The 25,277-nt window shown below is 33.2% G+C and overlaps 1 protein-coding gene across 1 annotated transcript; it reads right to left on the minus strand.

Moving 5' to 3' along the window:
• Window positions 1-145: 145 nt before the first annotated feature.
• LOC133189523 (kynurenine--oxoglutarate transaminase 3-like) lies at window positions 146-23,798 on the minus strand. Its single transcript, XM_061324869.1, has 22 exons — window positions 23,615-23,798; window positions 23,434-23,497; window positions 22,339-22,390; window positions 21,451-21,549; window positions 20,589-20,738; window positions 20,277-20,363; window positions 19,654-19,770; window positions 19,381-19,501; window positions 18,857-19,023; window positions 18,369-18,555; window positions 17,919-17,995; window positions 17,543-17,629; window positions 13,542-13,640; window positions 13,081-13,234; window positions 12,582-12,655; window positions 12,367-12,483; window positions 12,074-12,194; window positions 10,996-11,162; window positions 10,223-10,409; window positions 9,670-9,746; window positions 9,502-9,588; window positions 146-243 (listed from the first exon to the last, which is right to left on the minus strand). Exons 1-22 carry the CDS (start codon window positions 23,664-23,666, stop codon window positions 187-189), a joined length of 2,400 nt encoding a protein of 799 aa, XP_061180853.1. The 5' UTR covers window positions 23,667-23,798; the 3' UTR covers window positions 146-186.
• Window positions 23,799-25,277: the final 1,479 nt, after the last annotated feature.

Genomic DNA, 25,277 nt, shown 5'->3' on the forward strand with positions numbered 1-25,277 from the left:
TAGCCAAATACTTCTGATGCGTTACAGATGCGCATTTAAAAAGAGTACCGGGTATATCAAAATCGTTTATTAAAATTGCTAAACATGAAATTATGCAAATACTCAATAACATAAGCTCGAAGAAAGGTTCTCGGAAAATCAGCTATATTATACTCCATCTTCAAAGTCGTTGTAAACGTTATACGTTCACTTCAACTCCCAATTCTTCAGGACGTTCTCTGCTCTTTTTAACGTCTCCTCAGTCTGTAATAGAGGTTATAGCTATTTGAATTTTCTCACGGGCACTGGAAGTTACTGTAAATATTGAGTATGTGCATGTATAAAAAAGGTCCATGCACATTCTCAATATTTACAGTAACTTCCAGTGCCCGTGGTCAGATCTACAAAAATGCACGTATTTCGATATTCTAATTATAATGTAATGGGGTGTTTAACTTTGCATATTTCGAATGACGATAGAGTAAAATAATATGCACAAAACTAAAGATATTTTCTGAACCAAAGTGTGTTTATATAGTTAAGAATATACACCATTTCAGTTATTCTGTGAGCATGAGTTTGCTCGACAATTTTTCCATTGCTAGCGCGAAAATCTACTCCTGACCAGCACCATTATGTCGATAGATGAAAAAATAATAAAGCTTATCGGAGTCTCTATTAATTAGGTCTACCCAAAGTCGTAAAAAATATTGAACCTTGACACAGTTACAAAGGTTGTTCGAAAAGTTCGTGGACAATGTCAATCCTCGTTATACTATTTTCAAGAAATTTAATATAAGTACATTATCATAATTATGTAAAAATATTTATTTTGTTGACGTGTCAAGTTTCATTCCATTCGATTCAATAGAAATCAATTTACTTTTTTTTCAAATCAACATGTTTGATAACCCCGGAGCAAACTAAACATTATAACGTCAAAAATATAGCGTCATGAGGTTCTCAAAATATTCTCACTTTACATTTCACGCCTTTCTCTTTCCAAGACCTTACTAACTAAACGTTTTTGGGTGAATCCGTTCTCTCACAGATCGTCCTCGTCTGATACAAAGTCCATATCATTCAAATACCGCCTGGGCCATTTACACACACATATGCATGACCCGCTTTTGAGATATTTCATGCTTCCTACAACATTTTCAGATTTTATTCTGACGTTTTCCAGAGTACAACAGAAAATTGTATCGAAAACTGCTGCTCCGTGACGTCCTACACTGTAAAAAAATAAGTGTTTTAAAAATAAACACCAAATTGCCACAGATAATAAACACTTTAACACGTTTAAAATTTAAACACTTCGTGAAGTGTTTAAGAAATAAACATGTTAGAATGTTTAAATTCTAAACACATGAGGTTTAATATTTAAATACTTCCTTCTCATTCTGTTTAAATTCTTAACACTTGAAAAACACAAAACGTTTAAAGATTAAACACTGAATAAACACAAGGAGTTTACTAAATAAACTCCGTACGTGTTTAAAATTTAAACATTTCATGTTTTATTAATAAACACGTTCAACCTAAACAATTAAACATGTTTATTCGATGCAACAGATAATAATCACTTAAACATGTTTATACGTCATTTTTTAAACACTTCAACGTGTTTAATTTACAAAATAAATAAACACTTAAACGTGTTTATAAGTTTTCAACATTTTTATTTGAAACAAACATAAAACAGTACAAAACACATTGTTCTTGATGATTAACATGTACATAAAGGTTAATAAATAAATGATTTAATGTTGAATAGAGATTCAAACTTTTTAAACAATTATAACATTTATCAACACATTTGCTAACACATACATGTAGATACATAATTCAATTCAAGTTGAAAGATAGAATTAAAAAAAAAAAAAAAAAAAAAAAAAAAAAAAAAAAAAAAAAAAAAAAGCATGAACATGTAAAGCTTGCATGTGAACTAAAATTCAATAAAATTGTTGGCGGGAGGGGGGGGGGGGGGGGTTGAAATAGGAAAATCGTCTAATAAAATGAAATATTATTTTTCAGGAATAAAATTTTGAAACTTTATATTAAAAAAGGGACATGGCGTCCATTACATCTTTTTTAATAAAACAAACAAATTCATAATTAAATATAATGCACAAAGACTGAAAATGTTATTTATTGCCTGGGTACGGGATATATACATTGTGTATGTATTGCAGTTAATAAATCCAGTTGTACCTGTATAATTTTACTTTCACTAATATTCAGAGTTTTAACCAAATGAAGAAAAATTCCAGTTTTTACCTGTAAACGACTAATTCATTAAATATTCTTGCAACTTCACGAGAGCTGCCGGGGTATCACTCACTAAATTTCATATAATATTCTAACCGAGTTAAACAGTCTCCTCTGCTTGTGTGTAAAATTCAGGTTCTTCTGCCACGGATGATGATCTCCAGTTTTCCATTCTCCAAAATTTTATTCAACCCTAGTATTTCTAATTCCTTCTTCTTATCAGAAATATCCTGAAAAATAGATAGATAAAAAATATTCACTATGCAAATTCAGAAAATTATCTGTAAAAGAATACACTGAGATAAAAAAAAAATAATTTGTTATCCTTCATGCCAATTTAAATATATAATACATATACTGAGAAACAAGTTTGAAATAAAAATCTGCAATACAAATAAATCATATAAGCATACAAACAGTGTACACACTAAAAAGTTTAATATTAATGTACCTGCAGGAGCAGCCCAACAGCAACAATTAAGAGAAGGGGGAGGGGGGGGGGGCTACCCAAGGCATTTTCTATCATTTAAACAACACTCCCCAAAAATGTAGTCTCCTTAAAGAATACATGCTCGGGCAGGGGATGAAAAGTGTTGTTGTTAACGCTTATGTGTTAAGTTATGTATGGTCAGCAAATAATCATAATAATGCGTGATAGGGAGCATAAATTTTATCAAGGGCAGGTAATTGGATTACATTCACTTAAATTTCATGTTACTGGGAGACCCAAAACTAGTGTAGGCTAGGAGACAGTGATGTTTGTGTTTGTATGTGTGTGAGGGTGTGTGTGTGTAAGGGGGGTGACCCTTTTTCTTTGAAATGCCCTTTAAACTCACCTCTCAAGGTTAAGTGTGATCTTCCTTTAAAATCACTTCCCTTTATCAAGTAATGTATTCTTCTCAGGATTCACAATAAGAGATGAACGTCCCTGCAAATTAATTAGATATCGCATTATACTTAAAGACTACAAATATTTTATGCCGACCGCTGCACATGGCCGCATTTGCACTCAGACGATAGGCCTAACAATCCTGCATTTCATAAATGAAAAGCAGTATAAATCTGTAATGTATTAAGCATTCATTTTTTTCCAGATTTTATATAAAGAAATGTATAAATACCTCCTGTTTCCTTGTTAGATATGGTGTTTTTGCCAGTATATGCGTGATTCTGCATCTTCTGCGTTCAAATGGCATGTTATGACATAATCAATTGCGTCATTTTCTATCATAACGCATTAAACACAGGTGTTTAATTTGCAATTTCTATATATATACCATGTGTTTAATTTATAAATATATGATGGTTAAGAAATGAACACTCGTGTTAAACACCGGTGATTAAAATATTGATAAAATTGTGAAAGTCATCATAATATATGTTTCTCTTTCCCCTTTAACAGTTTATGAAATTTATGAATTTTTGGCACAAAATTACCAAAAATTAATGTTAATTGCAATTGCTTTTGGTATGATCTAAAGTCAACGTATTGCCTGGCTAATCATATTTTTTCTGTGTCGAAAAATATCTACTAGTATGTACGGAATTACTTCATAAATTAAGAAATTGTACAAATGGCAAATGCACACAGCAATACTGAGAAGCAACACCTAATTTAATTTTTTGATTTGATGCATATGAACATTGCGTGTTTAAGATGGATGATTAAACACCCTACTTATTGAACACCAATTTAAATAGTCGTGTTTATATGTTAAACGCTAATGTTTTGTATTTAAACCCACCATGTTTAATTGTAAAACACGACTGTTTAAAAATTAAACACAAGTTAAACATCATTTTTTACAGTGTACGACGTCACCTTTTTTGCCTTTTTCTATGAGGATTACCTATCTTCAGAAATTGATTTCTTTTCCATGAAGCAAACTGTTAAGTCATAATTTGGAATATGAAAGGAATTAACAATTCTTCATTTGATCGTCTAGATTTATTTTGGTTTTGAGCCATTTTACAGAGGATATGATTAGTATATTGTTTGTAAATTACTAAATTTTGCTCCGCGAACCAATTTTCGCAGTTTTTAACTCCTAATAAGTTTGAAATAAATCAAGAAATTTCAAAAATTTTAATACAAATCATTTGAATTTATATTGTTAAAATATTGCTACCAAATTTGAATATAATATGACGTTAAATTAAAAAGATATGACAAAAGTCCACGAACTTTCCGAACAACCCTCGTGTATGGCGGTTCATCTACACCTCCGATATAATGCTTAAAAAGAGAGAAGTAAAGTATTTTAAAATGTCGTTTGTTGAAGCCGGTAGCTTTAGCTATTTATAGGATTAAAACAACGCGTAATCATTGACACAAACTCATTTTAAAGAAATAAATCCAGTGTCTATTTCACGGAGTTAAAAGAATAACACTTTCGTTGGAAGAGTGTTACTATTGGTCATTTTCAAGCCATTCGATAATAAAAATTTATGAAATATTTGTTTAGTGGCTGGTGCCTCTCAGATTGTCCTTCGAATCATGATAATTGTCATATACAGCCTTCAGATAACAGGCCCGTAGCAACGGTTTCAAAAGTGGGGGGGGGACTCCCCCCCCCCCCCCTCAAAAATGTGACAAGCAAAGAATAAAAGCTTATTTACTGTCCAAATCCTGCAATTTGACAGTACTCGACCTTAAAAAACAGCAAAAAAGGGGGGGGGGGGCAGCATCCTAATGAAAATTTACTACAGCAAAATAATACACTCAGAAAAGGGGGGGGGGGGGGTCCCTGCGTTTCTACGGGCTTGGATAACCAGTTGTGGTAGAACACATTCAACACCTTTATTAGAATAACTTCGATCAGAGATGTTTTTGACGATTCCTATTCGGACAGCGTGTGTTCCATTTCCAAATGTTGTTCAAAAAATTGTAAATCCTGTGATATTTTGACATTCATTTTTTAAAATAGCAACTTCACAGGACAAATTTTTAATACCAAAACTTGAAGGTTTGAGTTGTAAGTCTTCTAACTGTAATGGTTTAGATATCAGCTCAGCGGTAGAGCACCTGACTTGTGATGCAGGGGTCTTGGGTTCAATTCCCGGACCAGTCATGCATTTTCTCCCTTCCTGTTACATTTGGTGCCGTGACCAGGATGAGACAGGCGAAAGACCTGCCAGGGAAGAGCTTGGGTTGGTTAAGGAGGAGATATGTGGCGGTCAGACGGGTTCGATCGCAGGTGGCCATAGCTCAGTTGGTAGAGCATCTGACTGGAGATTCAAGGTTCTCGGTCTGGTTCGTCGCATATTACATAACGTTGTCTATGGAATTAATTCCAATCTTTATGGCCTTCCTTATGTTGGAGAAACCAAGGGTTCCTTCAACAAAGAGAATGTCGGAACATATGTTTGAAATAAATAATTGGGGTCATCAAAATCTTTATAAACATCTTAATTCCCCCGACCATTCTACTCTTTCTATCAGGGTCAGAATTTGGGGAATAAACATACTATCCCACAAATAGTCCTACTTTTCTCCATTCTGTAGACAAGGGGAATAATGCTGGATACTGTATGAAACTAGGCAATGCATTTCCATTTATTGTCCCCCGCTTTCGCGAAAGCAAGGGGACATTAAATCTCATTCGTCCGTCTGTCAGTCTGTCTGTCACAGAAACTTTAACCTTGGTCATAACTTTTGAATGAGAAGAGATAGGGCTTTCATATTTTACATGTACATTACCTGTGACAAGACCTTTCCAAATATACTATGATTTCTAACCCCTTGACCTTGAAGTTTGACCTACTTTTCAAAAATTTTATCTTTACTTATAACTTTGGATTGAGAAGAGATATGACTTTCATACTTGACATGTGTATTACCTATGACAAGACCTTTCCAAATGTACTATGGTTTTTGACCCCCTTGACCCGTGACCTTGAAGTTTGACCTACTTTTCAACATTTTTATTTTTGCTTATAACTTTTGATTGAGAATAGATAGGGCTTTCATATTTGACATGTGCATTACCAGTGAAAAGGTGTTTCTGAGCATGCTATGATTTTTTACCCCTTGACCTTCATGTTTGACCTAATCTGCAAAAATTTTAACTTTGGTGATTACTTTTGAATGACATATGATAGGACTTTTATATTTGACAAGTGCATTTCCTGTGTCAAAATGTTTCCGAATATGCTATGATATCTGACTCCATGACCTTGACCTGCAAGTTTGACCTATTTTTCAAACAGATTATCAGTGTTGCTAACTTTTGAAGGAGCAAAGATAGGGCAATCCTATTTTACACGTGCATTACCTGTGACAATTATTTCCGAATGTACTTTCATTCATAATCCCATGACCTTGAAGTTTGACCTACTTTTCAAATATTTTAACATTGCTAAAAACTTTTGACTGGGAGAAGATAAGGCATTTACAATTGACGTGTGCATTACAAGTTTCAAGACCGTTTCGATTGCATACTCTGGCTTTTGATATTTTTTTCACATGTGCATTACTTGTGACAAGACCTTTCGGATTTTATTATGATATTTGACCTCATGACCTTGATCTTGAAGTTTGATGTAGTTTTGAGAAGCTATAATCTTTGTCATAACTGTTATTAATTCAATAATTTATATGCACAGACAAGACAGGACATACAATCAAGACAGTTACAATATGCCATAAATAATGGCATCCCATCCCCTAAGACACCGAAAGCGGGGGACCACAATTCTTTGAATTTGCTTGTTGTTCCAATGATACATTTTTTTTGCAAGTCCGCAGTGTGTCAGTGTGAATTATTATTAGACTTACAGTACACTATACGTAAGTGCAGTCATGGACTTCACTTCTGCCAAACACGCACGGTTTCATTTGATTCGCTACTTCCCTAACAAAAAATACTATAGTAAACTATAGTTAACTATAGTTTACTATATAGTAAATCAAAGTTCCAAAGTTTTCGCCATAGTAAATCAAAGTTCCAAAGTTTTCGCCATAGTAAATCAAAGTTCCAAAGTTTCTGCCATAGTAAATCAAAGTTCCAAAGTTATCACTATAGTAAATCAAAGTTCCAAACTTTTCACAATAGTAAATCAAAGTTTCAAAGTTTTCGTCATAGTAAATCAAAGTTCCAAAGTTTTTGCCATAGTAAATCAAATTCCAAAGTTATCACTATAGTAAATCAAAGTTCCAAAGTTTTCACTATAGTAAATCAAAGTTCCAAAGTTTTCACTATAGTAAATCAAAGTTCCAAAGTTATAACTTTGATACTATAGTAAACTATAGTTTACTATAGTAAACTATAGTTTACTATAGTATTTTTTTGTTAGGGTTGCGCCAATATAGTAAACTATAGTTTACTATAGTAATTTTTTTGTTAGGGTTGCGCCAATAAACAACTAGGTCTACATTACATTCACACTAAATCTTTTTTCTGTGCCCTTGAAAATTTTATTTGGATTATTCGAAGAAACTAAAGTACTCGTAAGTCCATAAAATTGGATTCTTCATTACTAGAATACAGACTATAGTGTTTGTAATTATGGATGTTGCCCAGTTTAACTAAATGCGACCTATCTAATATATCCTTCCGTTTTCAGTAGACCTGTCCTTACGTTTAACATTCCAGTCAATGGAAGTGAGTTTGATTTATACTGGATTCCAAAACTTCAAATTAAAAATCTCAAAACTTTTCAAACATCTATAGCATCAAATCATATGACTTTTCTACGCTTTATACAACCATTCCTCGCGGTAAATTTAAGAGCAGGCTTTTTGACATAATAGAAAATTGTTTATTCGTGAAAAATGGAACTCGTAAATTTTCATACTAGTATCTTGTGATTGGGCGTCTGCAGGGTTGCTTTGTTGGAGGTCCTTCTGGTTCTGCATGCGGGTGCTCTAAGGTTGGTGTTTGGGGGATGCTGGAATTCCTCATTGACAATATCTATGTAGTCTTTGGAGACCAGGTCTTCCAACAAATTGTTTGAATTTCGATGGGCACTAATTCTGCTTCTTTGTTGGCCAAGCTGTTTCTGTATTCCTATGAAACAGAATTTATCCAAAAAATTCTTCTTGAGAAGAAGAAAACTCTTGCTGTGGCCTCCAACTCGAATTTAGATATAACGACGACGTTTTATCAATAATTTATTAACAATAGTTATTTTCCTTCACATGTCGACTCGAGATATCCCAGTGAACTCGAAATAAAAGACACTACAGAATCTGTCCCATCTGTTTCATGTTTGAATGTTTTGCTGACTGTAAACATTATTGGCCAACTAGTGACTGGACTTACAAGCTGGATGGCCGCAGCTTTTACATCGTCAGCTTTCCTTGTTTGTAAAACGATGTTCCAGCATCTCCTGCGTGTGGTGTTTGTGTCTCCCGACTGGTTCAGTGCGCGGGAGCGTGATCTGGGTGCGATCGATTTTTTGGACAGGGGCGGGCGGCAGGTGGGTTCATGTTGCGGTTGTTTCGGTAGCCCCTTTTGGGGTCGGCCTTTCGCGGGTTCTGCATTGTGGTGGCCTTGTTTGTAGATGCCACCTGTCGTTGGATCGTGTTTTGCTTGTCATGTTTCGTACCATTTGTTAAGTCGTTGCTTTTGTGCTGAATTTGACTAGGGAGTGCTCCGTTTGCCTGATCAATATATGATGTTGTAAATTTTGCATTACCTCGACCTAGTAAATTCAAAATTTACATGATAAATACATGGCTCATGGCGGGTGTGGCCGATCGGGTCGGCTGGGGAGGGGGGGGGGGGGTTTGCTTCTCCTGGGCGCCTGGTCCCGCCTCTGATGTTTCCGGAGGTCCTTGTTTTTGCCCTATTAGTAATTCGTTCTGTTTAGTGGATTTATGAGATTGATCACTGTTCGTTATCGTCACCTTTAACCTTACAAACTCTTGTAAAGCATGCTTGAATTGCAATCGTCGATGTTCTCGAAAATGATATATATATATCTATATTTTCAAATCACAATGTCAAAAAATACGTAAAATAACGAACTCTGTCACTTTTACCAAGTACCAAAATTGAGCATTACGCTAAATGTACACATAAAAAAAAATTCTCGCAAGCTAATATTCTTAAACCCGTCCGTTATGATGAAAGAGGGAACCTATCCTTAATTGTGAACCTGCATACTAACAAGAAGGTAAACACCTCACCAAACAATTATACTTAAACCTATAACTGGTATTTCAATGGTGTAATCTGCAAATAACTTTTACGAATAGTGTTATAAGCGTGTATTTTATGTATCAAGTTGTCTAGACAGTTTTCTTACCTTTGCAAAACAAATACGAACATATTTATCTCCAAGATTTCTATGTTCCTGACAGTAAAATATAGACAGTGGAATGACGGTGAGCTTCTACAAATAAAATTCTCCGAAATACAATAATCTATTTAAAAGATACATTATTATTCTCAATCTGTTAAAATGGGGGTTTACCTTTTCTTTAATGGCCCACTTGACGAATTTTATATCGAAAGCTTCCCCATTTGATTCTTCACTGTTGATGCTGGTCTCTATAAAAACCAATTTACTTTATTGACAAGTGTCATGCATTGTACACAGTAACTAACATTATTTTAACCATAATAGATTAAATATTGTAAATTACTTTTTATCAGTGAGAACTATATTTTATCCTTATTACGCGACCGTCTGCTCGCTGAGATTTCAACCTCGCGTATATTTGTACATGTATACATAATAAAAAGATTATAAAACAATAATAACCAAAATTGATGAAAATGTTTTCTCACTTATAAATACCAATTAACTATCTCGCAAACATTAGTTGATCTACAGTTGACTATTGCATTAAAAGACTAGCCACTGAGTGCTGCAAGCATAACTTTAACTCTTTAGAACATACATATATTTTTTTTTTACTTCATGGCTTTTTTGTTCAAACCTACAAGGGTTTTCGAGACAATTTGTATAATAAATTCTTCTCTAAAGTAGCTGTCTTTTTAAAGTCAGACATGTAAATCCTTGCCTAGTTTAGAGATATCTGCCACTATAAAGTAGCCACCCCCTGGAATCACTGGGTTTAGCGCCGCCTGGCGGAGACACTTGATCAGTTGATCTCTCTTACTCTCCATTTCCGCAGACAAAACTTTGAAATAGCTGTCTTCACTTTCCAGCCTTTGCTCTTCTTTCTCAAAAGCTATCGCAACTGCTTCCTTTAAAGGCGACAAAATTAAATACTAGTTTAGTAACTGATAAAGAGTGAATTTCTTCTTCTACATGTATATTGATATTTGCCTTGAGATTGATGTACTTTTGAAAAACTTGAACCTTGGCCATGAGCTGCCATACAAAGGCATCAGTGTTTTACAAATACATCTTGTTGGTTGTTGTCCCCCGCTTTCGCAACAGTGCGGGGACATTAAGTCTCATTCGTCTGTCTATCTGTCCGGCTGTCAGTCCAAAAAGTTGATGTTTAAAGGAAGAATACACATGTGAAATATGAAAACCCTAGTTAAAAGTTATGATCAAGGTTAAAGTTTTACAAAAGAAGGTTAAGGTTGGGTACCCAAAGAAAGATCTTGTCACAAGAAACACACAACGGACCAAACAACTATATACCCGAATCTCTGGTTAGGGAGGATAAAATTGTTGAATTGCCCGAGTGCTTTCTCATTATAAAAACAGTTATATTTTAAATATACTTTCACACTTTTAAATGTCATAAGTTTACAAAAATTCAGACAATTCCATCATCTCTCTCATTACAACGGCTTATTTCATTAAATTATTTCCAAGCACCTGCAAGACAGAAGGTCCTCCACGAATAGACAAATGATGGAAGCATTGTAGAGCATTTATTAAATGGGCAGGACCCACGGCCCATCCGGTTTTCCATCCTGTGGCGCTAAATGTCTTCCCAGCACTTCCAATGTGTATTGTTCTTTCCGCCATCCCATCCAGGGTAGCTTGAAAATAAGACAGACATTAAAGAATGTTACATTTATTTAGATCGATTTAATCTTACTGACAAATTTGAGATATATAAAAAAGTAAAGGTATGGAACTTCTTAGATAGGTTCACAATTACGCCAATTAAATACTAATAACAAAATGACTGCATGTAATCTACAGACAATTGTATTGAAGTGCATTGTAGAGGATAAAACGAAAATACAAGTCTAATTTTAATTAGATTGACCGAAGTTCATTCCCAAATTCTTTTTACTTTCCAAGGTATGCTGAAATGAATTCAAAAATTGGCCTATTTTCCTTTACTCGAAATTAGCTTGGGCCCCTCGTTATCCGCATGTATACGGACGGTGTTTGAACTGCGGCGAACAATTGCATAGTATGTGCATAACCTGTCTACAATTCTAAATTGAATTTTTTTTACCATAGCAAGTTTAACCTTTCGACTTAAAATGATGTAAAACGTCTGCTTCAACAGCTGTACACCCTTTGTTTATTATTTTTTTAGCCTTTTGAAAATTTTAATCTGTCAAAAAATTATTACATGCATACAAATTACTCAGTACTCGAATGCGTAATATTTGAGTGCATCTTTCGAAAATGTTAAGATAAATTCAAACCTACTTGAATTTGAACAACGCTATCAGGTTTTTCAACCATTAATTTCTTTCTTCCCTTTGATTTAGTCAGAGTGTCTATTTCTGCACTCTTTTCTCTAGCGTAGATTCAAATGAAGTGCTAAGTGCATGGCTTCCGTTTGAGATTTAGCTAATAGAGGTGATCCCGTCCAAAAATGATATTTATCCCAGCAAGAATTCCTTATCTCTCTTAACAGAGAGTCAATGAAGCATAACCATTTATTTCTTTGACAATGTGAAATTATTTAATGTCTATATTTGATAAATACCCATATAAATATGTTTTCTTTTTCCGTAGATAAGCCATTGGTACACATCATCGGCGATGCATAGTGTATCGTACTTAACGCAGAGATCTGCAATGACTTGTAGTTCATCTTTATTAAAGACCTGATAAGAATAAAGATAAATTTTAGTTATTAGCTCCTTGAAGAGTACGTTGATATTAGAACCGATTTCTTTCCTACCAAGATGAACCAAAAAAAGGTTGATTACAAATTGAATTAGAAAGCAAAGTACATGGATATGAAAATATTGCCAAAAATTTGAATCAAAGTCCTACTTTTCCCAGTGGATTCATTGGTGTATTAACAACAATAGCTTTTGTTTTTGCACTGAAAGTCGATTCCAATGTCACCAAATCAAACGCCCAATCATCACTGTTTGTTGAACCAATTTTCTAAATTGACAAAAAGTTGATGTCGGTATGTAATGCACTTGACATACTTTACTAACGTGATTACTGAAAAATATTTATAAAGAAGGGGTTTTACGTACTGGAATTAGAGGCACGTAATTAACTGAGGCTCCAGCGAGTCGAACCATTTCCATATAAGGTTCGTAACATGGTTCTATTAGGATCACCTATAATACAACACGTATATATTGATATTGTAATAACATAAAACATTTCATGTAAAGTATTTTACTGAACCCCCTTTTATTAAGTTTTCACTACTTTAAAAATGTTGTTTTACACTAAATGTACACAAATGCAACTAATATGATAATAATAAAGTCGTCATTCTTCCATTTTCAAAGGAATTGAGACAAAATACGGTTTATATACATGACATACTCAGCAAACAGGGGGAGAGTGTCGTATGAACAGGATAACCAAAACATCCAACATATAATTATGTTTAAATGTTCTGTACATGTAACATGTGCTTGAAGTCAAGTTAGAACACTTATTCAGTATTTAAAGTATATCAAATTAATGCAAGTTCATAAAACATGTCGATTTTACTTGATATATTTATCTGTTTGACACAACTTGCCTCGTCGCCAGGACAGACTAGAGCTTGGAATGTTGTATACAGAGCATCATAGGCACCTGTTGACGTCATTATGTCGGTCATTGGATCAATATTCCTCTCTAAAAGTCTGCAATATACTTTGGACAGGACCTTAACCAGGCGTTTGTGACCCTTAGGAATAAAATCAGTATTCGTTTGTATTATTTAAAAAGGTACACCCGCCTTTAATTATGATATAGCATTTTTTTTATATTCAGTAGTGTTTATGCTGTTATTTGACATATGTTTTCAATTATTCATTTTTTTCATTACCATTCCATATCAGTTTGCAATGTGAGAATGTAATTTTACAATGCAAAATTGTAAATTTTAAGACTGAAGATTTAAGTTATATCACATTTAATGTTAAAAAAAATCAACAATGCAAAACAATTATGTTAACCACTATAAATCCCACGAAATCAGTACTAGTTCTTACTGCTGCCCTGGTATAATGATGAATCATATGGTCAGAATAAGTAGCCACTTCCTCCAGGGCCTGAACCACGTGATCTGATGGCGCAAAGTCGGGGAAACCCTGCAAGGCCCCAAAAATCAGAGTGTTCAAAACTGCGAAAGACATGCAGTTAGCCAAAAAGAGGAAAAAACATAAAGAAAAGGTGATTGTAACTGCCATATCACTTGACATATCTTGTATCTCTAGAATTAGAGACAGGGAGGAACTGCGAAAGACAGTTAGCCAAAAGAGGATTTTTTTTAAGTGATTGGGAATTCCTAATCACTTCGACATATCTCTGGTATTGGAGATTTCAGTGTTCGAGATAACGAAGTTTAACTGTATTTTATTTATGAAATAATGATCTTTAAGAGAGAATGATTTAAACTTACCAAAGCCATGTTTAGTGCATCATTTTCAGCAGATAGGACGATGATATCCTCCCTTCATGAAATATTTTAATTTAGAATTTGGAAATTTATAAATTTGGTAATTTACATGTTATTAATTAAGAAATAAAACTCACCAAATATTTCCACACTTCCGTCCTCCGTAAACTCTCTCCATGTTAATGTGCCTGGAAGGGTTCGACATTCTGTACTTACATGTATATATGTTGTATCAGTATTAAACCGCTCAATCACTTAAAAACTCACAATATCTTTCCACAAAATTTCGGATGCAGAGTCATGTGATTTTTCAGTTACGCCTACCAACCGTTCATTGATTTTTTAGAACAATGGTATTTGATGTTGAACGGATATCTTCTGGAAAAAAAGAGTAGTTATCTTCTTTTTTTTTTTTTTTTTACAATAGTGGTAAAACTAAACAACTAGATTTTTTTAGCAAATAGAAAAAAAGTATCCCGTCTATTACTAAGGTAACAAATATTTAACAATTATTTACCTAGCATAACTTGCAGGTGCCCGTGATTTTAAAAGTCACATTACAACTTATATCATCAAGAGTCCATAATTTTGAGTATATTTCGATATGGTAAAAAATACATTGCACACGGATTTAGGTCATTCCAATTCTTTTTCTTTTAGCGTCTGCTGACAGATTGGTTTTGAGATAATGAAATTTTTGAAAAAAAAATTAAACACCAGAACTTACACAAACTACAAATATTCACAACGCATTTTAAAATTCTGTACTGCGTTTGGATCAGCATTTCATTTTTTAATTTTTTTTCTTGGTTTTTAACCAGTAATTTGGATTTTTATATAAAAGTGTTTTTTTTTTAAATTTGTTCTCAAATGTTGATGAGAAATTTATAATATTATTCTATTTTTTTTCTATTGGTTTGTGTGTGTTTTTTTCTCGGATAGAAAGATAGGTTTTTGATTTTAAGGAATGGACGCTTTAAAAATGGAATGGCCTTATGTTTTGTTCTTGGCCAGAGTAATGGTGATTGTAATAATTTCTCAAGTTTAAACAAAATATGGGCCAAAAAATTGTTACCAAAATTATTTTTTTACAGAATTAAAAAAAAAATGTTTCATATGAAACAAAAGCGTGGGCCTTCATAGGGTGTCTAGTTTGTCGAAAAAGTGTAATGTGTGGTCATTGCAGGTCTTTCGGTAATACAGTACGTATTCATGAAATCTATATGTATCAATATACTCATAAAAATGTTTGATTTCTAAATATATTTCGTATTTGCTCGAGATACTTGCAAATAAAATTGCAATTTTCAACTTAAATATTTGTATAGAATGTCACTGTTACCGGATTAGGAGTAAGGTTGTATCAGGAAGCAATGACAAATAGCTTGAAAGACAAAGTTTTAATTTCTTTATTGTAGTTCATAGGCACTCCCGAGCTTAATTTAGAAAAAATATATCTACTATACTATAAACATAACCATTATGTTAATACATGTAGTATACTAAATATATTTTTAACAGTTAAACTAGGGAGTGACTATGATCTAGTAGAAGTGACTATGATCAAGTTCTACTAGAAACTGGGATAGTGACAGCGGCTCGCTGCAGTATGTCGGACAACAACAGTTTTAAAGTTCTTCGTGATTTCTATTTCTCACTGTCCCATAACATTATTGGCTTCTTGGATTTGACCTTGTATTTGGATCGCAATAAAAGGTTCAATTGAGTTTTACAGGAATAATAATAATCTAATCCTCTTCTCAATGGAATCTCTATAAACAGAAATAGGTCGCACTGAATGAACGAACGCATTGGAACTAACAAATACAGGAGATAAAACAGTACAAAAATCACAGTATTCTAAATTACTCATAACTTCATTAACTTCATAGAGAAGTTTTTATCGAATTTAAGAACGATGAAAAATCATCTCCTCTACTTATTTTTAGACATTGTCTTTTATCCAGCATCATAATCATACATAATTTTTAGTGATTCCATTAAGTATTTTTAAAATGTTTAATATTCATACAAAATTATTGTGTTAGTTGTTATTTTCTTTTCGTGGCTTGAAAGACATGTAGCAGACAAGAAAACTAGCTTAGCATGAACAATTACAATGACCTTAGATTCAGCATGTTCAGTATATTGTTAAGTATACGGTTGTTCTTGTCTGTGGTTAATTTGTAAAGTTTAGCTTTGTTTAACAGCTCAGTTACCCTGTCCTTTTAAAAGATATTACCATGAGTAAAATTTGTAACACAACAACTACATTAAGCAAACGTCATGGTCAACTATGTACTGCAAGAACAATTTCTGTATGAAGTAACATGATTTTCTATTGACGGTGGGTTTAGACAAAGAAAGGGGTCACAAGAACAATCCAAGAAAAATTTCATATAAAAAAAACCCACTCGTGTGGGGCAAATTACATGTATCATGCATATGAAAGTTAGTTTTTTCGAAGAAACTTTCACACTTAGTAATGAATTTTGCACTTCTCTTTCTGAAAACTTTCCAGAAATGGTCCTTTATTTTCCAAAACGGGTTACCCAAGGTAATTTGTAAATTAACGTCTCCCTTATTAACACATTCCTCTTCATATAGAAAGTAAATCCGTAAAAGTTTTTAAATGTAAAATTTTCAAGCATTTTGAAAGACACTTTACTTCAAATGCAAAGAACTGATGGAAGAGGGCAAACTAGAAGAAATTGTAAAAGATCAGACATGGGCTATACAATTTACAGCAACCCTATAAGAAAATTTTATCATGCTGACAAGAACACTTGTATCTATGTTAGTATCCTTTTTATTCATAACAGGTGCACTAAAAACATCGACGTGCATTAATTGATTTATGTCTGAGTATAATATCCACTCAGGTAACAATTAAATCTGTTTTATCAAATCAAACAATAAATTAATCAACAATGTTGTATATGACAGGGAAAACATATAACATCAATTTGACATATTAAAACATATGAAAACCGCTTAGAAGTGTGAATGTTTTTAAACAATGCCATTCTATTTCACACCGTGGCCATTCAGAACTCCGTTATGTCCATTAGTGAGACCATTTTCGTCATTTCCACTCCAGGCTTTCAGCATCCCTCTGGCCTTCTGTAAAGTATCTTCTGTCTGTAAAAAAATTGAGATCTGCACAATAATTTTGCACCTCAACCTTTACTACACAGCAATGCGTGATAAGCAAACTTTTTAAACAACAATAAAACCGACCCATTGAAAGGGGATTATAAGCAGTCAAACCTTGTTATCTCGAACTCGATAGGACCGGAAAAAAAATCTTCCATATATTCAAAGATTCAAAATTTTGATGTTAAAATACATTAAAAAAAACAGCGATTAGGTCTTCCAACATATCCATGGTATTCGAGATATCGATGTTCGAGATACCAAAGTTCAACTGTACAAAGTTCACTTTATTAATTAACCCTATTTATTCTGTGATTTTGAAATAAGCATGAACTGGAACAGGAACAGTGTCATTTAAAAACTGCGGAAAATATTAAGATTAACAAGTTTTAAGGTAAAAAGAAACTTTTAATTGAAAAAAAGAATCGAAAATCTAACCTTTGCAAAGCAAATTCGGACGAATTTATCTCCAAAATGTCTATGTTCTTCACTGTAGAATATAGACAATGGGATGAAGGTGAGTTTCTGGAGAGAGAGAGAAAACAATCATGAAGAATAAATCAGGCCATAGAACCATTTTAAAGAATAACTGGTAATTTGCTAAAATTCCATTCTGTTTTCTCCTTTTGGCTTTCTGTCCACAGGATGAAGGAGGCTTTCTCTTTTCAACTTTTGTTTTCTTTTTTTATTTTGAATTTTCAATTTGCGATTTTACATTAAATAGTCATATGTATGCAGAACTAAATTGTGATTTTATAAACAATGTAAAAAATTCTAACCCCCCCCCCCCAAAAAAAAAAAAACTGTTACAAACCTTTTCCTTGATGGCCCACTTGACAAACTGAGAATCGTATGCCTCCTGACTGCCGAGATCGATTCCATCTTCTGTGTCTAAGTAAACAAAGATTTAAACTTAAACCTTGATTTATAACATCCAGGATCATTATTTTGCATTCATGTTTACAAGAATTATAGTGTTAAGTGGATATTTACAAAATGAATTTTCAATAAAATATCATACTTTGAAAAATGAATTTCCTGATTTTGTAATATAAAAAAATTGGAACTCTTCTTAAAGAAATACAAAACAAGAAAAACTCTCTATAACCATAATCCCATTCTACTTAAGTTTTTTCACTAGTTATTTTATTGGTTATTTTATTCATTTTGTAGTTATCCATGGTATTCGACATGGAAATGAAGAGAAATGCGGGAAGCTCTTTCACTATAACTTCATCTGATCTGGGTATTTTGTGATAACTACCAATGGAGGAAATGTTGGCCAGAATGAAGTAGCCTCCCCCTGGTGTGATGGGCTGCAGTCCTGCGTCCTTCAGGTAAGTGGACATTTCGTCACGTTTTTGTTCCATTTGTTTGGACAGCAGAGTAAAATAGCAGTCAGGGTTTCCAAGGCGACTTTCCTCTGTCTCAAAAGCCATTGCCAAGGCTTCCTACAGTAGAGTAATACTGCTTATCAATCCTTATGTGGAAAAATTCTCACAGCCATATACTTGATTTAATTGCGCTGGCATTGTAACATTATTTATGTTTCCCACTGATATTAATACATGTACACTAATACATGTATTCCGTAATCAATAAATACAGTTTTGCATTCCTAAATGGAGTATTTCTTGAATTTTTTGTAATATTGTTTAAAATGCATAATGTTTTAATTTATTCCATTTTGAATAGGAATTTCAGTTGAATAGTTAATTGTGAATTAATTGCTATAAATGTGAGATACCGTACCTGAAGGACTGAGGGTGTCCCCCTGATGGCAAGATGATGGAATAAATGCATGGCGGAGATGAGATGAGCAGGGCCGACTGCCCAGCCTATCTTCCAGCCTGTGACACTGAAGGTTTTACCAGCACTACCCATTGTTATCGTTCTATCAGCCATTCCATTAAGGGTCGCTAAAAAGAGATGAAACGTGTGAAATCTGGAAACACACATTAAAACAGACCAGGAAATGCCAGGAAAGAACAATTTTCATTCATTATAAGCGTAATTTGTTATATCTTTGAAGTTCATTATATGTTTTAAACTATATGCAATGGAAATCACTTCGTTGTTAGCGTGAATTCATTCTAAGCGTGTTCGATGTAGTTGTGTTTTACTGTACATGAAAGTATTCCCACAAGATCATTTTACATGCATGTGTTATACTTTATCAGAAGTAGTTTTGATTAATTAAACATATCTTACTTTCACTGAAACGTCGAGGATAAAGAATAACTGAATAAGACAAGATAAAAAGTTTGAAACCTCACCCATTCGAACAAGCTGTCGTTTTCCGTATATCAACCATTCGTAGACTTCATCAGAGAAACAAAGAACGTCATGTTGCACACACAGATCTGCAATCTCTTGTAATTCTTTTCTAGTAAACACCTGGACACAATGTAAAATACATTTTAACTGAGGTGTTATTTTTAATTAAATAAGTTTTGATCTCTTCAATATCTCAGGAGATGAGAAATACGTAATTGGAGTAAGGTTTTACAAGTTATTTCCGCATACAGACAATGATTTAATGCACTCACCTTCCCCAGAGGGTTCATGGGGTTGTTTACAACGATGGCTTTGGTTTTGTTGTTAAATGCCCCCCTCAAGGTTTCTATGTCGTATGTCCAGTCATCACTTTCATTTGAGCCTTGTTTCTGTTTTATGCAATTCAAATACTCATTTTTATTTATACCATAATGATGTCCATTTTTTTTAGAATGTCTTATGCATATAATTTACATTCCACAGTTGATATCCTAACAAATCCTTAGAAATAAATCAAAAAACGCAAAAGACCATGATCAAGTGCTAGGAAAATTAAATTTAAATAACATTTAGATAAATAAGTGATAAAAGAAGGTAAATATCAGTTATTATTTTTAAATTTTGCTTTCAATCGTATTGGTGTTTATACAATTTTTCAAATGCGCTAACTCGGGTTATTCAATTTTTTGTGTACAATATGTGCAAAGGCAAAAAACCTTACATAATTAATATACAGTGAATACATAAATATGAGCCCTAAAAACAACTTATAGGCAGCAATAAATGTAGTTAGAATAATCTAACTGTGTCTCGGGACAAGCCCTTCACCACCGGGTCCGTAGGACAAGATCATTTTAACGATAGAACGTTCTATCTACAATAAATGCGAACATACCGGAATTAACGGAACATAGCGCACAGTGGCCCCTGCCAGTCCGGCCACAACTTTGTACGGCTCGTAACAAGGTTCCAAAAGGATAACCTGTAAAATAAATGAATTATTCAAGTATCATTCTACACTGATTCACACCATTACTTAGCAAGAGTAAATGTTATATATATATATATATATATATATATATATATATATATATATATATATATATATATATATATATATATATATATATATATATACGTTAATACAGGTAAGTACTAGTTAGTACTGCCTCATGCATATTTCCCATGGCATAACATAAAAGCCAACCTCGTCTCCGGGGTTGACCAAGGCCTGGAAAGCTGCATACATCGCTTCGTAGGCACCGATGGTTGTGACCACATTCTTCATAGGGTCCAAGGTCTGCTGAAGCTCTCGGCTGTATAGTTTGGCCAGAATTTTTACCAGTCGAGGATGACCCTTTTATATTATTATAAAATGATTAATAATATGCTTATATTAAACTTTTGTTGTACATGTATATATGTTTTAAATTACTAGTATATATTTCACGTTCCTGAAGTTGTGTCTGTTTATTACATTTTCAACAGTGAAATACTGTGATTTATTTATTGAATAAAAGTGATATTCTCTCACAGTGTGAAAGAATACCAAAATGATATTCTCTCACAGTGTGAAAGGATATCAAAGTAAGTAAAAAATAATTTCTGGTCCGTCATAAGATAGAGATAGTAACTAACCATCTTGATAGAGACTAAAACTGCAAATTTCTTCCCAAATATGTTGCTAAAATCCATGCTATGTAATGTTTTCAATCTCACAACTACTAAGCTATGACGTCTCAACCGCTCAACTATGACGTCAAGCTTATGACACTGTGTTAAGAAATGACACCCGGGCAAAGGGAAAATTAAAGAAAATGTAATAAACAGAAAATTCAACGTTTTGTAAATGAATATGGAATTTATTTCACTCGTGAGACAGGATTTTTTGATATTTTCACTCGTGCTTCGCACTCGTGAAAATATCAAAAAATCCTGTCCCACTCGTGAAATAAATTCCATATTCATCTACAAAACATTGAATATCCTCTATTTATTTTTAATACAGGTACTTTATCGAAATATACAAGTTCTTTTTTGAAAGAAAAAACAATAACAAAGTTACTCACAAGTGTCCTCGTATAATGGTGAATCATGTGATTGGATTGATTAGTCACGTGTTCAAGTGCGTTACGTATATGCTTTGGTGGAGCAAAGTCTGGAAACCCCTGCAAAGAATGAAATAATTTCCTATCTTTATTTTCAACTCCCTGATTTGTAACAGACGTCTTGAGTCATGGAATTACAAGTGACCATGAACCTTTTTCTAATTAATATATTTTTCACAGCTTGATAGTGATTCTTTTATGAATCAATAGGACTATTGTTTGAAGTACGAGCTTATGTTCTTTGGTGCTTTAAGTTTGGTTTTGTTTTATTTATACAACGGCCTTAACCTTTAAAACAAGGTATGACTCAAGCAAGAATTAAAATCATATCGAGTCTTTGTATAGCAAACAATGCAATGCAACATTTTATCATTAGTAGAATTTTTTATCTAAACGACTGCTACATATCATTTTCCTCCTTTTCTTTAGATAAAGATAAACAAAGCGGGTACAGTAATCTTGACCTCTAAAGATCAAGTTAATCACAGACCACTTAAGCAATGCAACTTTTGTTTGAAGACCACAATATTCTTTTTAGCCTTCAAGCACCACAACATTCTTCTTCGTGGTTCCAGAGATACGACCTTCAATTAATCAGCTAACTTTGACCCCCAGGTAATAAGATTAGAACAATGAAACCACACAGTTATGCAAGTACCTCATTTATGTAAGTAAGACTGAGGTTCTTGGTATGTACTAAGAATGAAGTAAATAAGACAAGGCGTAGATTGCAAAGTGGTCGAAGTTGTTCGGAGGAACAAACGAAATAATGCTCGAACAAACTGACAAATGAATTCCATAAAGCTATGTGCACTTTAAGGAGGTATTATTAGTATAATTACTACTCACCAGTGCTAAATTTAAAGCTCCACATTTGGCCGATAATTGTAAAATTTCTTCCCTGTAAACAAAAAATATGTAAAAGAAAAAATCGTTGACACCTTTTGAAAAACTATTTATTTAACATACACGTTCGACATGCAATGATAAATTAGTTCAAAGATTCAATTGTAACGATTTCTTACATTGACAAACTAATATATTTGAGTCTATATGAAAATATTCTTTTCACTTCGCTGATTTAATTTTTTTTTTAATTCACATTAGAATTACCATGCGAAGTATGGTATAGTTATAGGCACTCCGTAGGTACAAAAGCACTCTCCAACGCATCAGAATCTACTTATTGAGAGACGCAACCTTAACACAACCAATACCTTTATGACATAATTTTATGAATTATGTTGAGGGAAGAGTATATAAAAACTCATTAAGTCTATTGATATTAGAGCGCGACATAAAGCCAGAATACAAAATATAAACTTCACTTTGCATCATTATTTGAAACATGTTATGGGTGGATGCCTTCTTTTCACAAACGACCCCGTGAGACAGGTAAAAGTGGAGAAATCTGTATGAAAGATATTTCAGTGTTTGCAATTTAGAAAATTGCGTTTAACACTTGTATTCTGATATAATACTCAAACTTTATCAGTTCTTTTCCAGGCCAAGATTTGATTACTCGCTTTAACTGTCAACGTCATTATGTCCAAAGGGGACAACATTTTACTTCAGTATGTCATACACAAATATAACTAAGCTCCAATATTGTTGACTTCGTTAAAAAGAAATGTTATATTTCTGATAAACAAACAGCGGACGGTAGTCGCAAAGGCTTAGCATTTTTTTTTAATGAATTGAAATATATTGATTGCACTTCCTTTGTAAAAAAAATTCTCTACTTAGTGCTCGATTTTTACTTTTGAGTTCTGCCAAATGCATAATGATTGGGGGCACATTCTTAAATAAATCCCACTGGATCCGCGCACTGTCACAGTAGTTTACTACTAGGGTATACAGCACGTTAAGAATTATTTTTGATTTTAATTAAGATGTGTAATTTGTATTAAAAAAGGGAGAAAGAATGAGTGAAAGAGTACTTACCAAATATTACTCTTCTGTTCATTTATTATTCTGTTGGAAAATTTATGTTTTGTCGAATTCATTTCTTTTTCTAAAAAAATTAAAAGTACAGTTAAATATTAAATCAGATCATTCAAAGGAACCTAACACAGTATGTAAAAATTATTTATTCAAATGAATTTTATCTTTTAAAAGGCTATACTTACAATTTTAAGCTTCTTTCCTTCTGCAAGCGCTGATGCGATATGGTTCATCCAAGGCTATCCCGGAATAAAAATATCGCTCGACCTTGTTTTAAACACTATGATCATGTGATCGTCCGACCATCTCACGCTTTTTACTTAAGAAAAACTTATGAAATTTTATCTATATAATTATATTAGGTAGGAAAACAGAACAAGTGTTTGACAACTTTCTGTTGAATTTCTCAATAAAAAAAACACAAAAAACGGGAATTATAGACTATGTATATGATCTGCATGATGTAGTACGTCCAATAAATGTCACATTCCCGAGAAGTTGATGGGATATACATGCATTTAAGGTAGTATTGATGTGCCCCCTAGAACAGTTAACCCTTTTCTGCTTCATTTTTATTTTGTAAAGTGCGCTGTGGAATTTCCGATTTGAAATATGAGGTAATAATCTTCTTCAAAGTAGTTTATAAGACATCCCCTCTCTTAACCCAGTTGCTGCATTGCGTTAACTTGACTTGGATAGAATGATAATTCAAACAACTTTTCTAACATTAATGTCATTTAGTAAATTTTCATTAAAACTTTTTGAAATATACAGATATTTATTACCTCTCTGTTTTTTACAATGTATATAAATGTTTAAGTATATTTAAAATTGAATTATATGGAAAGGGTGTGGTTTTAATATCTCAGCTGCACACCCCCTACTAAAGAAAAAAAAGATAGTGCCCCCCCCCCTCCCTCGGGGATGGGCAAAATATATAGCGCTTGTACATTTATACAATGTATACTTTGTATAAGGCACAAAAACAACCATGATATAATCAGGTAAATGAAATAATCTGATTTCCCTTCTAAGCCAGGGAATAATTTCAACACAAACAAGAAATTTTTATTTATTTTTATACTGTTATATAAATAGTCTTGTTCTTTAAATTGGGTGAATTGTCACGTGCACGGAATAGATTTACGGATTTTCTTTTCGATCCTCATATATAAACGTGACAGATTTTCACCTCTGTGTGGGTTCACGGCCGGTCAGCTAGTTTGAACAATTAAGCTAGGTGTAGGAACGTATGTTTAATTTTTTCTTCTCTATATTTCAAAATGTAATGCATTCGCAACATTCATGCATTTTCACAATGGGCTATATATATAACATTTCCAAGGATAGTAAACCAGAGAATATGTACATATGTCATCAGTGAAAGATTCTTCGGAATAAAATTTAAAAAGGTGTTTATTCAATCAAATAATATTGAAACCCTCTCGCTGACCTGATATTTAAAAACATCCACTCGGATATTTAGGGAAGTATTAAAACTTTGGAGAGAAAGGACCCACGGTATCACCAGGGAACTATATATACTAGTATATAGGTCCTTCTTGGTATCACACTCAGTTTTCTTAAACAAGAAAATAAAAGGATCTAAAAAAATTTTTTTGGTTGAAACTCTTTTCCATGATAAAGTGAAGAAATTTCTTACTTTAGTCTTGTCGTTCTCCTCCACCTTCAAGGCTAAAAAGCACAGAGTGAGTATTATATGAACTTATCGACACAAAACAGGGTAGGTCATTAAAGAGAGTATTGTTTTCACCAGATTATATCGTGTCTTGTCTTCATGTATAAAACCCCCTCTGTTTCTTACGTTTATTTATGTGATGAAA

The sequence above is a fragment of the Saccostrea echinata genome, unplaced genomic scaffold (genome assembly GCF_033153115.1).
Source record: "Saccostrea echinata isolate AGI-Se365-2 ecotype Australia unplaced genomic scaffold, CSIRO_AGI_Sech_v1 ptg000019l, whole genome shotgun sequence".
Classification (NCBI taxonomy): domain Eukaryota; kingdom Metazoa; phylum Mollusca; class Bivalvia; order Ostreida; family Ostreidae; genus Saccostrea; species Saccostrea echinata.